Below are 15,863 nucleotides of genomic sequence, written 5' to 3' on the forward strand. Positions count from 1 at the left end.
ATATTTTAACAAGTCATAAAACATTTAAATTTATATATTTTGCCTCGTTCATATCTATATTTATAACTAATTATAGATCTGTTATTTGTTCTGGTGATTCTGAACAAATAATCCGTTAATGACAAGTCCGCGACAATAAACCTGTCATTCCCCTGATGTTCCCAGCTCCCCTCGCCGTGCGTTTTGTCATTCTACCTTTGCCCATAGTACAAAGCCTATATACATCTCTCTACTATATTACAGGGCGCAGTGTACGGCCATCGGACTAGCTGACCAGGCGGACTTTCTATGTCGCAAGGATCCTCCAGACCTTCGGACAGGAAATAAGACCAATTGACCACCATTTATATGGAACTATCAGACACTGGACAGTAGTTTTATTTTTTTAATTGCCTAGCTAAATTTTCAATCAAAGTTTTGGATATAAAAAAAGGAAAAAAAAAGAACGAGCGAATTTTAGACAAAAAGTCCTGGACAGGGATGTATCAGAAAGACAAGTTCCAAAAGTATGTAATAGTCAGCTGAAAACAGTCCGAACAAATGAATGGACCATTTGAAAAGTGCCAAATGCCACCATCACAGCAAAACGTATACTCCTTAAGGATTACCACAGGCTAAAGGATTGCTGAGGAATTCACTTAGCATCTAACCAAGATTTACAGATTTTTATTTATACAACCTCCGAATACTTAACTATGACACGCGCAGCAGCTTTATCATTAACATTGTCAATATTTCTACAACTTCTGGGATATTCGAGGACATCAGGATCTAGGGGAGATAATCAGGAAGGTAAGTCTCATTGTGTGAAGATTATTTAGATGTACTGGATCTACCTGCAGTCAAATATGAAAAATATTAGTAAGAATTTTCGGCAACAATATATATTTGATGAATATAGTGTTTCTTGTGAAAATTGGTGTTTTTGATGGCTTTGTTGCTTGTCTGTACCATGGTTCTCTCTTTGAGGACGTGACGCTTCAAAGACTTGACCTAGTTTCGGTTATGTCGTTCTGATTCGTTAATCTCCTCTTACATCTAGCATAATTCTTTGTTTCACGTTGTTATTGTCTCACTGATTTGAGGATTGACAATTTGCCTTTTTAATTGAATGTATTGCATGTCTTTTGTACAAACCGTTAAGAGTGAAGGTGGTAGACCTTGCTGTTGGATCTTTATTCCCGAGGTCTATCATAATCTGCTTGTCACTCTTTAATTAATTTAGATAGCGACACGGTTCAAAAAGATACACATGCACTTAACATTACTTTGAATGTAATGAAATATGTTGAAATTATTGACTTTTTGCATCCCCTCTCCCATTCTGAGTTTGACATATCTATTGACATATTTTGAGACTTTTGGTCGCTCCTTATGATCATTTTTGGCCCTTAGCATCATAGAGTAGTTCTAGAAGGGCGAAACAACAACATATATCCTTGTCCAAACATCATTAAGATATTTCCCTTGTATGTCCTCTGTCGACATTACGGGCATATATCATACATGACGAAAAGGAACACCACCGAATGACAAATTTATGCGTGTTCAACACAATTAAGTCTGCAGAAGAAAATTCGGATGAGACAATACCACATATTTTCCATACAACGGCGATTGTATAATGCCAATTCTTTAGCATTGTCAACTTGTTTCATAAGATGTTAATTATATATGTTACTGGGTCCTATTTTGATGCAAATAATTGCCTATTACAAGCATGTATTTCCTGTTTTCATGCAAAACCTACATGTAAAGTTGATATTGTATCCACATATTAGCTAGTTACAAATTCATTATTATATCGGGGTCATTCGGGTTGTATTAACAGTTTACTGATAATTAATGTACATGTATGTATGCAATAAGCGTGTGTCCACGTGTTTGGTGTAATAACAATATACATAACAATGTTTTATGTACATTCCTTACACAGACATATGTGTGGATATATTGCTCCATTTCGTCGAGCCTTTCTGGTCGATACTGTGGTTCATATCACACAAGAAACATCAACCCTGATCTTTGCTTACTCTATATCCGTTCCGATACATTTAAGAGGTTGAGTAACCTTACATTGTGCCAGGCCTTATCTTCATTGTTTATCATTGTTTTTGTTCCATGTTCTATGTTTGATGTCGTCTTTTGCTTACTTCTTTGGTTTTGTGTATTCGGTAGTGTTTTATTTCATGCTAAGTCCGTTAACACGGTATCTTTATATAATAAAATTACTATGTTGTGTTTTACTATTAATCAAGTCTTGGACGACAGCAATCTCTTAACTTCAGCTTGGTAGCACTTTGCATTTCATCTGTATATATACTCGTGTGATTCATGTACGTAAACAGGGCACTTATGTACATTCCCATCATTTGTATTGTGTATACAGGTGACATGCTATTGTTCATTGTGTAACTTCATTGTCTTGTAAACTACTAATTTCATTGCCACATGCTATGTATAACATGCTGTAGTATGACTTCATTAGTTTTTATTTCGAGAAAGGTCACTGTTTACAAGTTGTACTATGTATCATCTAATTAATATTATTTCCCCCTCATGCCATTAACTTATAAACTTCCTAGCCATATCTATTACACATGTCTTTTGAGAGTGTTTTTAGAAGAGTAGAAGAACTATTTCATTTCCTCAAGTCATTAACTAATACACCTCCTCATCATATTTATTACATATTTATTTTAAGAGTGCTTTGAGTAGAGTAAAACTATTTCACATGTCTCTATGGAAGACGTTGAACAGTATGGTAACTAATTACGCCTAGAACCAATAGATTTCAATGCAGGAGGGACTCAGTTTAGCCATTTCTATTAAAACCGTCAAGCTCTTGTTTATTACTCTGATGTTTGTATTAATTTGTATGAGTCAGTCATTATTAGAATATATGTACATCTTATAATTAATTGGGCACATTGGTGCCATATCGGGCCACAGTGATTCATTCAATTACGAGAGAAGCTTATTGCAGATTATCGACTAATCTGACACGACGATTGTCTACCTGTCTCGAGCTGACAAACTGTCGCTCTCTTTTGATCGATGCATTATTACCTATATAGTGTTGACGTCACAAGGCGAACAGGAACAATGCATTATGTATACCAGCGACCAATACTAGGCACGTATACCATGTTGTAAATGTGTATTGAAAATAGATAAATATCATGTGGTCAAAAAGTGTTTCACAATCATTTCATTGACATTTTCAGATTTCAAAGACTATAACACAATTATTTGTGACGTTTTCCCACATTAATATTGATAACCGTTGATATTGCGTTTAATATCCTTACTTATCAGATGTTGGTTGTCTTCGGCTGTGCGTTGCAGTGAGGTAGCACTATAAAGACGGCATCAGTTCTGCGCTATCACATGAAGACAAACAAAAACATATCGCAGTTTTTCTCAAACACACACACACACACACACACACACACACACACACACCACTCACATGTATTCTCTTGCACACACGGCAGGCCGTCCTAAAATGACAATAGCTGTTGGTAGGACATTCAACAATACAAACACAACATTAGATCTTTTGAGAATATTTTTTATTGATGTCGCCTGCTTCTAGTCATCTATATCTAACTTCCTGTCTGTGAAATGCTTTAAAATATATATATAAGCATACATTCAATGTTTGGGGGAAATCCGTTATAAGTTTTAACATAATTTAGATAGGTTTCATATCAATCATACTGTACCGAAACATCTTTTTGAAATGAATATATCTGTTTTTTTTCGGAGGATCCATAGTTTGTCGTTCGTCAAAGCTTTCAGTCAAAGCAAGTATTTTAACAAGTAAGCTTTCTTTCGAAATTATTGAAAATGCACCCCCCCCCCCCCCTCCCCCCTTGTTCACTTTTGACTTTTGTTGCTTTTGTTTGTTTGTTTTTGTTTAACGTCCTAATAACAGCCAGGGTCATTTAAGGACGAACCAGGCAACTGCCCCACGTAAATTTCGAACTCGTTACCCAGAGGGCTAGTGATAAAATTTCGGGACACTTTTGTTGCTAATCTGAGATCCTGTACCGTGTAGATCTTTATATTACCTATGAATGTCGCATTAATGTCACTATTTATATCATCGCATAAAGAAAAATGACAAATGGATTAATTTGCATGTGAAAGCTTTATTTTAAGATAAATTTGTGAAATCCTGATATAATGCTTGCATTCCAATACATAGATTATGAGTCATGTCAAATATATATATATATATAATTATTACATTACGAAGCCAAACTTTTCTTTAATAAGATATCACAAGTTGATGAATATTTGAAAATTATATATGAATAAAGTGAAAGGGAATTTGACCACAAAAGTTTTTATTGGATTTTATTTCTGTTATAATTGAAATGCACTACATGTTTAGCTGTGATTTATGCTAGGGCAATTCACCACATCACACACTATGACAGTGATTTTTATAAGACTTAAGTTTATATTTCACTTTTTTTGTCAACACCAGGTATTCGTGATAGAGTTAAGTTATTTTCTGTGTTACACCATTATCTCAGATCTGTGGTATATACGTATACTTCCGTACATTGATATCTGATATGGATGACATGACGACATGTTGTATATTTAATGACGCATTTAATATGTTTTTTTTGGGAGAGAAAAATATTTTTGCTACTGACCTATATCAGAGATAACAATACAATATATCTTAATTGCAACATGCCTATCAATACATATAATTGTTATCAAGTATGACAATGTCTTATCAACCATGTCTTAATGATCACCAACTAAATATGTTTTTGCTGTTGTTTTATTGAGGAACTCTTTCACAAGGAGATAGTAATGTACATTGTAGCAAGCATCGTTAGGTGATTGTTGGACAGTGAAGGATAACTATAGCCCCGTAGGACTGGCCAAGTTATGCACGATGCGCAATGGGGAAATTTTTGCACATTCATCATTTTCTTATATATGGCATATATATTAGAGACAAATCACAATGCCCTTGACCAATATTTTATAGGTGACTATTACTGACCGCAAGCAAGGGGGAGTGAGGTCACCAATACAGGATATACATCGGACATGATACAGCATTGTATGATTATGAGGTCGTTATTCAAGAATTAAACATACCAAATAAAATATGTTAATGTCAGTATTATCTGCTGTTTTAGTATACCGGAAGTGCTTTCCGATCTAAAACTATACAATTTTTCAATTTCGTTTGTTTAATCGATAACGTCAATAGCTCATGCGTAAGAAATAACCATATTTTTCATACCCTCAATTGCATTCTTTATTTGTATGTGCGTGGTTTACCTCTTCGGAGCAACAATAAATATTCCAAATAAAGTAATCAAAATTCTACTCAAATCTTTAGGATTTTCGGCGGATGTAAAGGACCAAAGGTATGGTAATTTAGAGGATAGAGTAGAGAAATCAAAATCGCCCTTAACAATCATGAAAATATAGAAGGAACTATGCGCAGCCACAAAACTATGAAATTGATTGCACAATACTTGACTTCGAATAGCTTGAAAACAAGACATCAAAGACTTGTGTATAGTTTGCATAGGTGTAACAATTTTGTCCAAGAACTTAGGATAAGTATGTCAAAAATACGATGAAATCATGATAAAACATATTTCTTATTCGGCATCATATCAATTAATGATCACGCATTTCCGGTTCTGTTCATGCCCATATACAGAAAGGCCTTGGCATGTTCACGGATCATTGAACGCATGATCAATCAGGCACGAATAAACACAAGTAGATGGTACATAATACACACAGAGCGTAGACAACAGTTTTTTGTATACGTATGTACATACATAAGTGTTATGATACCACCGTGCGCTATGATTAATAGACTTTATAATTGATTAAGAACAATAGTTCGGGAACAATATCGCAAAACATTTATGAGATTAAGTCTTCTTCGCCTCCATTAGTGTTAATGAATCTTATTGGTTTAGGTCTACATATTAGGGGGCAGTGGCATCATTCAAGAGATCTGACTCTCTTGAAATTTAGATCTACACTAATTTCTCCTTACGAAAACCCCGGAAATCAGGAAGTTCACTCATAGAGTTATACTTATTGATAAGACATCGATTCAGAACACGGACATTCGATTTTAATCTACTCATGTAAAAAATAAATGTATGTAGTTTATCCAACATATTAGCCAATTGCCCAGCACCGACACGTTTGCTCACTTGTAAATAGGCACCTTTCATAGATCTCGCGAGAGTTTTCGTAACGATTAATAAATTTATACCAAGTATACGGTAAGCTGGCTTAAAAAACTATAAATAACCTGATTAAGTGTTTTGCTGGCCTCTTTCCCTTTCACTGTGCTTCTGTTGCATTTCAAGCCAACTTTGGTATATCCCTTAGATTGACGATTTGGTTTGGTTTGTTTTGTTTAACGTCCTATTAACAGCCAGGTTCATTTAAGGACGTGACAGGTTTTGGAGGTGGAGGAAAGCCGGAGTATCCGGAGAAATACCACCGACCTACAGTCAGTACCTGGCAACTGTCCCACGTAGGTTTCGAACTCGCAACCCAGAGGTGGAGGGCTAGTGATAAAGTGTCGGGACACCTTTACTACTCAGCCACCGCGGTTAGCATATCAGCATGGATATTTTGTTCAATATATGTGATCCACATGATCTAATTGTTTTCTCATGTAACATGTTTTTTCGCATGCTTAGCCAAAATTAACAAACATCTTAACAAATTAAATACCAATAGCAATACCTATGGTTATTCATATAGGTATACATTGAAATGTGTTTCTGTTGTGTTCTTACGGTGTTATGAACCCAGTGGAATACATATATATTATATACAGCACGATAGAGCTGTCTTTTGAATATGTCTGTATTCCACTGTGTTCATACCACCGTAAACGCAATAGAAACACCGTCCAATGCATACATTTACATCAAACTAACCGTTGATATACCATACGAAGAACATGCAAGTCGAGATTGACGAAATCACTAAATGACATTTTGTGAGGCCTTCAGTTTTAAAGTAACAAATTCAGAGTAGTTTATGCAAAATTTGAGCTATATACGTTTCCATTATCCTATAATTGATATAATGTTGATGTGATTCTGCGAAATGTCGGAAATGTTAACATTTCTCGCGCGCTATAGAGTCGGGTGTGTTTGGTACTCGTTTATAAATTTCCGATGGTTTCGTTATCGCTACCCTTGTTTTCATTTTGAGGAGGTGGCATTATTTTGATTTGACCTAGGTTTGTTTTTTATAAAGCAGAATACGCTTACCCGTTCGAAACAAAGATCTGATTGTTGTATACTTTTCAATGGTCTCCATGTCAGAATTGCCATCGTGTCATCCATTTTGAATTAGAATTACTCTTTTGGTTCCATATCGATGTTCTTATCTATATATTTGTTTATAGATAATTTTGTTTCACATACATAGTATTAGGATCTTCATAGAGTCCACAATTATGTGTATCGAGCGAGCGCGTATGTTATTACAGCGCTTAATACACAAACGTGGATCTAGCCTAGCGTGTGACGTCATCATGTTGTTAGTCCAGTCGTCAAGGCAATAATTGTCACCGACTATGACGAGTATTGGCACTAGCTATGGCCGTGAGCTATTTTTATCACACTTATTTCTGTCTGATGGACGTCAGTCTGTATAGGTCTGGTGTATCATGGCGTAACTCTCACTTCCTGTGATTCTCGTCATCTGAAGTACTTGTGTCTGCATGTCTCGTAAACAGAGCCAAAAATAAATATTATACAATATACTTTAGTCCAAAATTAAATTTGATTCCAGCAGTTGATCATACGATGCTAGAGTGTTAATTTATCAGGGAAGTTACGATATACATTACTTTGCAATATAGTAAGATTGTGCAATACAATAACACACATTATCCGAAGCCAGAAAAAAAGCAAAACAAAACAATAATACCCCCCCCCCCCCCCCCCCCCCAAAAAAAAACCAACAACAACTTCGCATTACTTCACTTTTACACGGAGCAACAGCAGTGCATCATCGTGGTTTTGGAGTGCAATTAGTGGACAAGCAATTTAAAAGAATTATATGAAATAGATAAATGAATTAAAAATTTATATTATAATAATCTAATTGATAAAGAATGAGCAACTAAATAAGATAAAAAAAAAGTACAAAAAAAAAAAAATAAAACAAACAAACCAAAACCAAAACCAAAAAAAAATTCCTCAAACACACAAAAGAAACAAAATACAAAATCGCTTAATACATTTCCTTTAAATATTTAGAATCGATATATAATGTTTTTATGTTGAATATGGTAAACATAAGTCTTTAAAATGAATATTACGTATCTGGTATATATATAATAAAAATGATAAATGATAAAACTTTTTAAAAATATTATCTTAATATTGTCAATAACCTTACAGGGTCCATTGATTTGCTTCTACAAGCTGTCGAAGTACTGATATTTTAAGTTCGGTGAAGTTAACCAGTAATCTATTGTGAGGCAACATACCAATCACATGACGCGAGATACAATTATAATAATATTCAGATTCCATACAGAGAACAATATTAATCATATTGATAAAAAAATTTGATAACCAATAAAATACAGTATTCCACAAGATAATTATTCAATATACAAATGCCATAATTATACCAATTAATCAAACATGTCTGTCTGTTTTTACGGTATTAAGACACAATAGAAAGCATAGCCAATCCTATATAGAAAACATTCTGAAGATTTTGATATTTTTTACGAATTACTGCACTATAGAGAACCGAGAGTAAATTGCCTCTAGTGTCTTTGATAAATAATATAGTCTTATATGCATGCTTGTTCAAATGGTATAGAAAACATTGCTAGAGATTGTTGAACTGTAATTAGAAATATGTTTAATAATTTTTGTTTTGTTACAGGATGTTGCATTTTATCATTACTGCACTATACAGACAAACAACATTTGTATTCATATAAGGCGTGTTAGAAGCATTCTAATCTTACAAATGTACTTAAACAGTTCCCAGACTTGAAATTAATACCATTACACTGGTGTAAATTCGTGGTAACATTAAATATACAGTGCATTTGTATGTATTAAGATATTACGTTGAATACCAGAAGTATAAATATCACCGCGTTGGACGATGACGCCGCCGTCGCTTTTATTTACAAAATTTAACAGTAAAAAGTCAACAAACCTATCAATTGTTTTTATTCTTTAATATTAAAACGATAAATACATGATTTATGTTTGCAGTGATAATATTGATGAACATATCATTATTTAATTGGTATAACGATCAAACTTCGTTATCGCGAATTCTCATAACTTCAAAAACCTGCTTAACTCGAAGTAAACATCCAGTTCTGAGAGTAAAAATACTAAGAATATACTCGACTACCGCGAATACTCGGGATTTCTCGAGGTGTTTTCATTGCGCCACTGATTTCGAATAAAGAGATTCGACTGTATGTTTTAAATAAAAAGAACCTCTGTTAGTTTTTACCACTATTTGTAAGTTCTAAATAAGACATTGAATTGTGTGTACCGAGGACGAACAGCTGACGCAAGCGCTATAGACTATCGTAAAATTCTCAAGTAGCACACGTCCACAGGAACCGGTGATTGAACGCCCTCTGGCGAGCAACTGACGGGTCCGCTTCATCAACACCGGTCTTCAATGGCGATCTCAAGGTCGATGTCAATAAAGTCAAGGTCACGTGTCAAAATCGAGACGTCATATGTCACATCCGATACACTATAGGCTCTCTCTGTTTCTTCTAATGTTTTCTGGATTACACATACAGATTGTGTATGGGGTTTTCTTATTAAAAATACATAAAACGCTGTCTGAAGTCTCGTCTGAAAGGGAAAATAGCACAAACACGTGTACTTTTGAATACACATTAAGATATTTCATTAGAGAAGTACGCACGTACACCACTCCAATAAAACAGTTAAAACAAAAATAACACTCTTTCAGTGTGTGGTTATAAAACGATATTAAGGAAAATGTAACATATGCTATTCAATATCTTTAACACTTTGATTTTTATTCAGTTTTACAAGATAGCGCTTCCGTCTTCCTCGACGTAGTGCATCGATGTAATTGTTGGAAACTAAAGTGGGCTGTCACTTAAGCATGGAATTGTTTTGTCATTAAAGTGTGGTATTGTTTTGTCATTCAAGTGTGGTATCAGTTTGTCATTCAAGTGTGGTATTGTTTTGTCATTAAAGTGTGGTACTGTTTTGTCATCAAAGTGCAGGATTGTTTTGTCATTAAATAAGGTATTGTTTTGTCATTGAAGTGTGTTTTTTGGTCATTAAAGTGTGGTATGTTTAATCATTAAAGTGTAGTATTGTTTTGTCATTCAAGTGTGGTATTGTTATTTTCATTTAAGTGTGGTAATGTTTTGAAATTAAAGTGCAGTATTGTTTGTTGTTAAAGTGTGCTATTATTTTGTCATCAAAGTGTGGTATTGACTTGTTATTAAAGTGTGGTATTGACTTGTCATTCATGTATGGTATTATTTTGTCATCAAAGTGTGGTATTGATTTGTCATTCAAATGTAGTATTGTTTTGTCATTCAAGTGTGATATTGTTTTTTCATTTAAGTGTGGTATTGTTTTGTCATTGAAGTGTTGAATTTTTTTCCCCATTAAAGTGGGGATTCGTTCTATCATTGAAATGGGCATAGCACTGTCCTCAAAGTGATATATTGACCCAACAGACAAGCTTTCATATCAAACTTCACATTTCATGATATTTGGTGTGCATGAAGATTAATTTTGTTGAAGATAAAATAATGTATATAACAATGTGCCACATGACACATGAGTTGTAATCGATAAAGTGTTTATTTATAATATTTAAACTTATTTCAGGTACATCCAACTACAACATCCGTATCAACGAACATTCAGTGACGTCGTCACATCCAAAACACATGAATTTTGTGATAGAAGACCAAGGTCGAACCGAAACATTACATCTTAAACGTAAAGACAATATCGACATCAATTCCCCTCTCTGCTCCCTAACACAAGGACATACACTGTGTGAGGTTGGCGAGATTGACGTAAGTGAACTTTATTGGAAGCACAGGTTCAAGTTTGTTATTAGGTTCATTACCAGGGTCGCTCAAGGACGTTTGTAAATGTCCTATCACAGACACACTCGGTGTGAGCTCGGCGGATAAAGCTTGATAACATTAACATGTTAACCAGATCACGCTTATGCAATATAGCACTTCCCTCGCCTCAAGTCAAATTCAACTGTGAAATAGAAAATAGCCGATTTTATTGGATTTCCTTTTTGTTTTCCTAGCATCACTCATGTCTTCTAGAATGATTAAAAAAAGCTTGTGATGCTGTTTTTCTTTATCATTATATATTCCCATTGATATGTGCTATCTTTATAAATCGACATTCAGGAAGGGCATCTAGATCCCCGACACATTGGTATGTATCGACGGATGACAAACATATACTTTTCGTTTTTAGATATTCCTATTTATGAAATCTTTCAAATATGGTGTGTACACAAATGAATCTTTTTAATGATATTGGACGAATGATACATTTATCTAATAGATAAATGTAAACATTCCTTAAGCGATATAAAGTGTTTCACGTTTTCGATGTCTTGGATTGCTTGGAATTTCGCTGTGATTTCATTTTTTCTCCTGACATTTCCTGGATTTACTATTATCTGCATGACGAGTTTCGTCGACCAAACAGACGACTTAATCTCTGGAGTATCTGATCTTTTTCTCCACGTAATTTTCCAGTGAGGGTGAGGGGAACAAAATTTGGTTTGAAAAGAAATGTGTCCCTGCTTCATTATAAGGTTTAAAGCCTCTTGCTTGTTTCGCCATGAATATAAACAACTCAGTTTACCCGTTAAGTCCCTGGAACCGAGAGTAAATTGCCTCTAGTGTCTTTAATAAATAATATAGTCTTATATGCATGTATCATAAACGTTACTCTAATGGACAGATTGACAGGCTTTAATTTATGTTAAGTGAATAAAATACCATATCAACTCGTATTTTTACTCAATACTTACATTTTGAATTGAAAGAATGCATTGTTCTAATTGTATAGAAAACATTGCTAAAGATTGTTGAACTGTAATTAGAAATATGTTTAATAATTTTGGTTTTGTTACAGGATGTTGCATTTTATCATTCAAAAGACAGAGTTGGTGCATTCTCTGTAAAAGTAAATAAAAATCGAAGAAAAAATAAACAAATAGTAAGTATATCTATAGAAAAGGTTTTAATTTCATTATATGTTCATGTTGGATTATGTTATAGAGTTGAGAACCTGAAACTGCACTTCGTTTTTTTTCGTTAAATCAAAGCTAAATGATTCATTGTTCTCATTATCTATTTTATTCAAAATAACATGTTTTTAACGAAGTAAACAAAATCATTTGTAAAAAATGAAATGTTATGATCATAATCGTTGATGATTGGCTGAAATGTATTGGAAAATACAAGGTAATGCAAGTATTTACTTTGTGTAATATTAATATTTGTTTCCTCAGGAGGGTGTATTTATATCCGAAGATAAAGCCCACATGGTGGCGCCATCATCTCCACTGTCTCATCACCTCATCAACGAATCAACACATCATATCACAAAGCGGAGTAGTACGTTCGTTGCAAGTGAGTGAAACGGCTTTGATATTCATACACGGTAATAATATCAACCTTCATACATAGTTATATCTAACTTGAAGATATGTGTACTTGGATGTTTCTACTACTGAAATATCCCTATCAACTCAGTATCAGTATACACTATGATATCTCCAAATTATAATCATTTGACGCTTAAATTTTATATATCATCTCCATATTTTAGTCATTCGTAAAAGTATAAAATAATTGATATCATTTTTATGTTAGCATTTTAAGATATTTAGATTTTTAAACTTTAATACATCATATTTATCATTACTGTATTACAATTTATGTTTTCAAATATTAATTTTAGCAAATCCCTAGTTCTAATTCTTGCCATTTTTTTCTACATATATATTATGTCGGTGCTGATCCTTATATACCGTACTGTACTGTTAGCATTCCTGTTTATGTCTATATAATTAAGAAACAAACGCTGTCTGATCTTGCTCTAAAACATTCTTAAGATTCATATATTTTATTTAAATTTATCTTCATTATCTTTATCATTATTTTTTTCATGTTTGGGTTGTCATTATCAAATATATACGGATTTAATACCTCGTTTGATAATACCTTATCCTATCTTTCACATCTATCAAGACAACGTCTGGATTCTCTCACACATGTTATAGAAACATGACGTATACTGGTTGTGCTTGTCCCGGCGTAGATAACACAAATATTCCGTTGATGAGGTTTTTGGCTATAAAATACGCATTAGTATTTAAAACTTCAGGAACTGTCATTATTTCAACTCCTAGCAGCCCATTTTATATTTTATTACGTAAATATTTTCACTGCAATGCTATATGTGGACGTTTGATGGCCACGCATTCTTCTCTAATTTGCAGTGCTAATTCATCAACGATTAACAAAAGGATAGTGTGATTTCGTTATGGCAAGAAATATAAAATATGTTCGTCTCCGATTTGAGCCGAATGCGCTCAATCTTTATGAAAAGAATGTCTTTTTCCCTGGATCGTCTTATTCTCATGTGTATACTTTCTTGGGTTTCCACATAGATCACCTCTTTAACCAAGCCTACAGATATATATGTTTATACATTTTCTTGCTTCAATTGTGGTATCTGCATTTGATACTTGGAATCGCTCATACAACAGCTGATGAAAAAATATAGTGAAAATGTTATGTTTCAAATTCAATTTCCGTGTCTGCATTTGATTTATACTGGGACTCACTCAGAAAAAAAGGTTGGCAAAAACAACAGTCAATTTACTGTGGTCTTTAAAAATAGAAATTGAGGGAAAATTATGTTAAAAGTTTTGATACTCGGGACTCCATCTTATACAATAGAATATATTATTTATAAAAAAGATTGACATTAACATAAATGATAACACTTCTAATTAGTACAGGTAAATTAAACGTTTGATAGATATATAAGTATTAAAATTCACATCACACATAATTCGCAAAATTCTTGCTTTTCCTAAATAAGGTCTGATGTATTTCTCACAAGAGAATTTACTTTCTAAATATAGAATAATCATAACTTTGCATAAGATCTCAACTAACAACCTTGTCTTTGCTTACAACCGTAAAACAACCACAAGAAACGCCTACATCAGATCTTGGTTAATAACGTGACAGTCACATCACATCACTGTGTTTAGTGTATTGGGTGACGTTAAACATGCTTCAGGTTCCTTGATCATGAAACAATTTTATTCATAAGTTTTGGCTTAGCCGATCATGAAGTCACTATGGCTTAGTCAAAACTTAATATAATTTTAGACTTAAACTTGTTTGATGATCCTTGGGCCGGGTTCTGTATTCCTTCTGAAAACTATTGCCATGTGATACGGCCACCTTTGTATTCTCTATAAGGGGCCGCGGTGGCCGACTGGTTAAGGTGTCCCGATACTTTATCACTAGCCCTTCACCACTGGGTTGCGAGTTCGAAACCTACGTGGGGCAGTTGCCAGGTACTGAACGTAGGCCGGCGGTTTTTCTCTGGGTACTCCGGCTTTCCTCCGCCTCCAAAACCTGACACGTCCTTAAATGACCCTGGCTGTTAATAGGACGTTAAACAAAAACAAACCAAACTGTCACTCAAGCTATTGTTTTGTTTGGAGCTGAGATGATTCCCTCATGTGTTGACACTAGCAACTTTTGGCTATTTTAAGGAATCCATAATGTCTTTTACCATAGGACATTGACATCCCATCGTAAACAATTTTGCTTTACTCAATGTTTATTGGTTACTTGACGTCCTCTTCAAGTATATAGGTAGCTGTCATGCGTTTGTCTGATCAAGACTATATATTAAAAGATATCCACATGAAGACTTGTTAATAGCTGTATATTTTAGGCGTATTGGAGTAAGCATTAATTGACGTTCATGTCGTGTTTATATGCTGAAGTATAGTAGTGAAGGTTAGGAATTTACGCACAGATGGCGTACATATTCTTTCGTGTTTATTCTGAGGCTTTCAGGTGCCGTCTGAGGCTTGATTATCAATTTCTTTATATGTGAAAGTTTAATCCAAACATTGATGTCAATTTTTAAATTGCCAGATGAAATAAACTGCAAAAATTCCCAAATCAACCTTGATAATTTTTGCGATTTTTTTTGTGTGAAAGCAATATTGAAAACACCATCTACACTGAAATTAATATTGTGCTAACAAATAACGTATTATATGTTAAAATAATTATCTGCCGGATACATTGGACAACCTTTATTTATTTTGTGACGCCCCTGGGAGCTAAATACTGCATCTGTGCCAGTATTATGGGGTTAGTGTGGTACATGTTACCTAAGGGGCTCCAAGTTAAGTTAACCGGTCACTGATCACCCCGACCTAACAACACGTTTTCACCCATTAATCAAATGTAGGTGTTAGTGTGCCAATAACCGTTACATATTATCATAACTAATGAGATGTCATCATAACTAATGAGTTGTCTCCCCTAGATGACGCATTTGCACTTCATCGGGCCGTTAACCTATTACGTAGCAACTGGGTAGTGATATGCAAAGCGAGTCAAGTTCATTGACTTTGAACTGTAAATATAAAAAAAACCTAAACATTTTAAAATATATATATTGACCTTAACTAATATTTAAAAAAACATGTATATTTTTCAAATTATTTTGCCAGTGAAGGTAATGAGTTTTGAC

General features: G+C 34.0%; 1 protein-coding gene across 1 annotated transcript in view; it reads left to right on the top strand.

The window, feature by feature from the left end:
• Positions 1-232: 232 nt before the first annotated feature.
• The window catches only part of LOC117317770 (A disintegrin and metalloproteinase with thrombospondin motifs adt-2-like), a 39,987-nt gene continuing 24,356 nt past the window's right edge, over positions 233-15,863 (top strand). Inside the window, exons 1-4 of the mRNA XM_033872702.1 lie at positions 233-792; positions 10,911-11,104; positions 12,198-12,281; positions 12,577-12,697. Coding sequence (XP_033728593.1) covers positions 696-792; positions 10,911-11,104; positions 12,198-12,281; positions 12,577-12,697 — 496 coding nt within the window. The 5' untranslated portion in view covers positions 233-695. The remainder of the gene's footprint in view (positions 793-10,910; positions 11,105-12,197; positions 12,282-12,576; positions 12,698-15,863) is intronic.

The sequence above is a fragment of the Pecten maximus genome, chromosome 19, assembly GCF_902652985.1.
Source record: "Pecten maximus chromosome 19, xPecMax1.1, whole genome shotgun sequence".
NCBI lineage: Eukaryota > Metazoa > Mollusca > Bivalvia > Pectinida > Pectinidae > Pecten > Pecten maximus.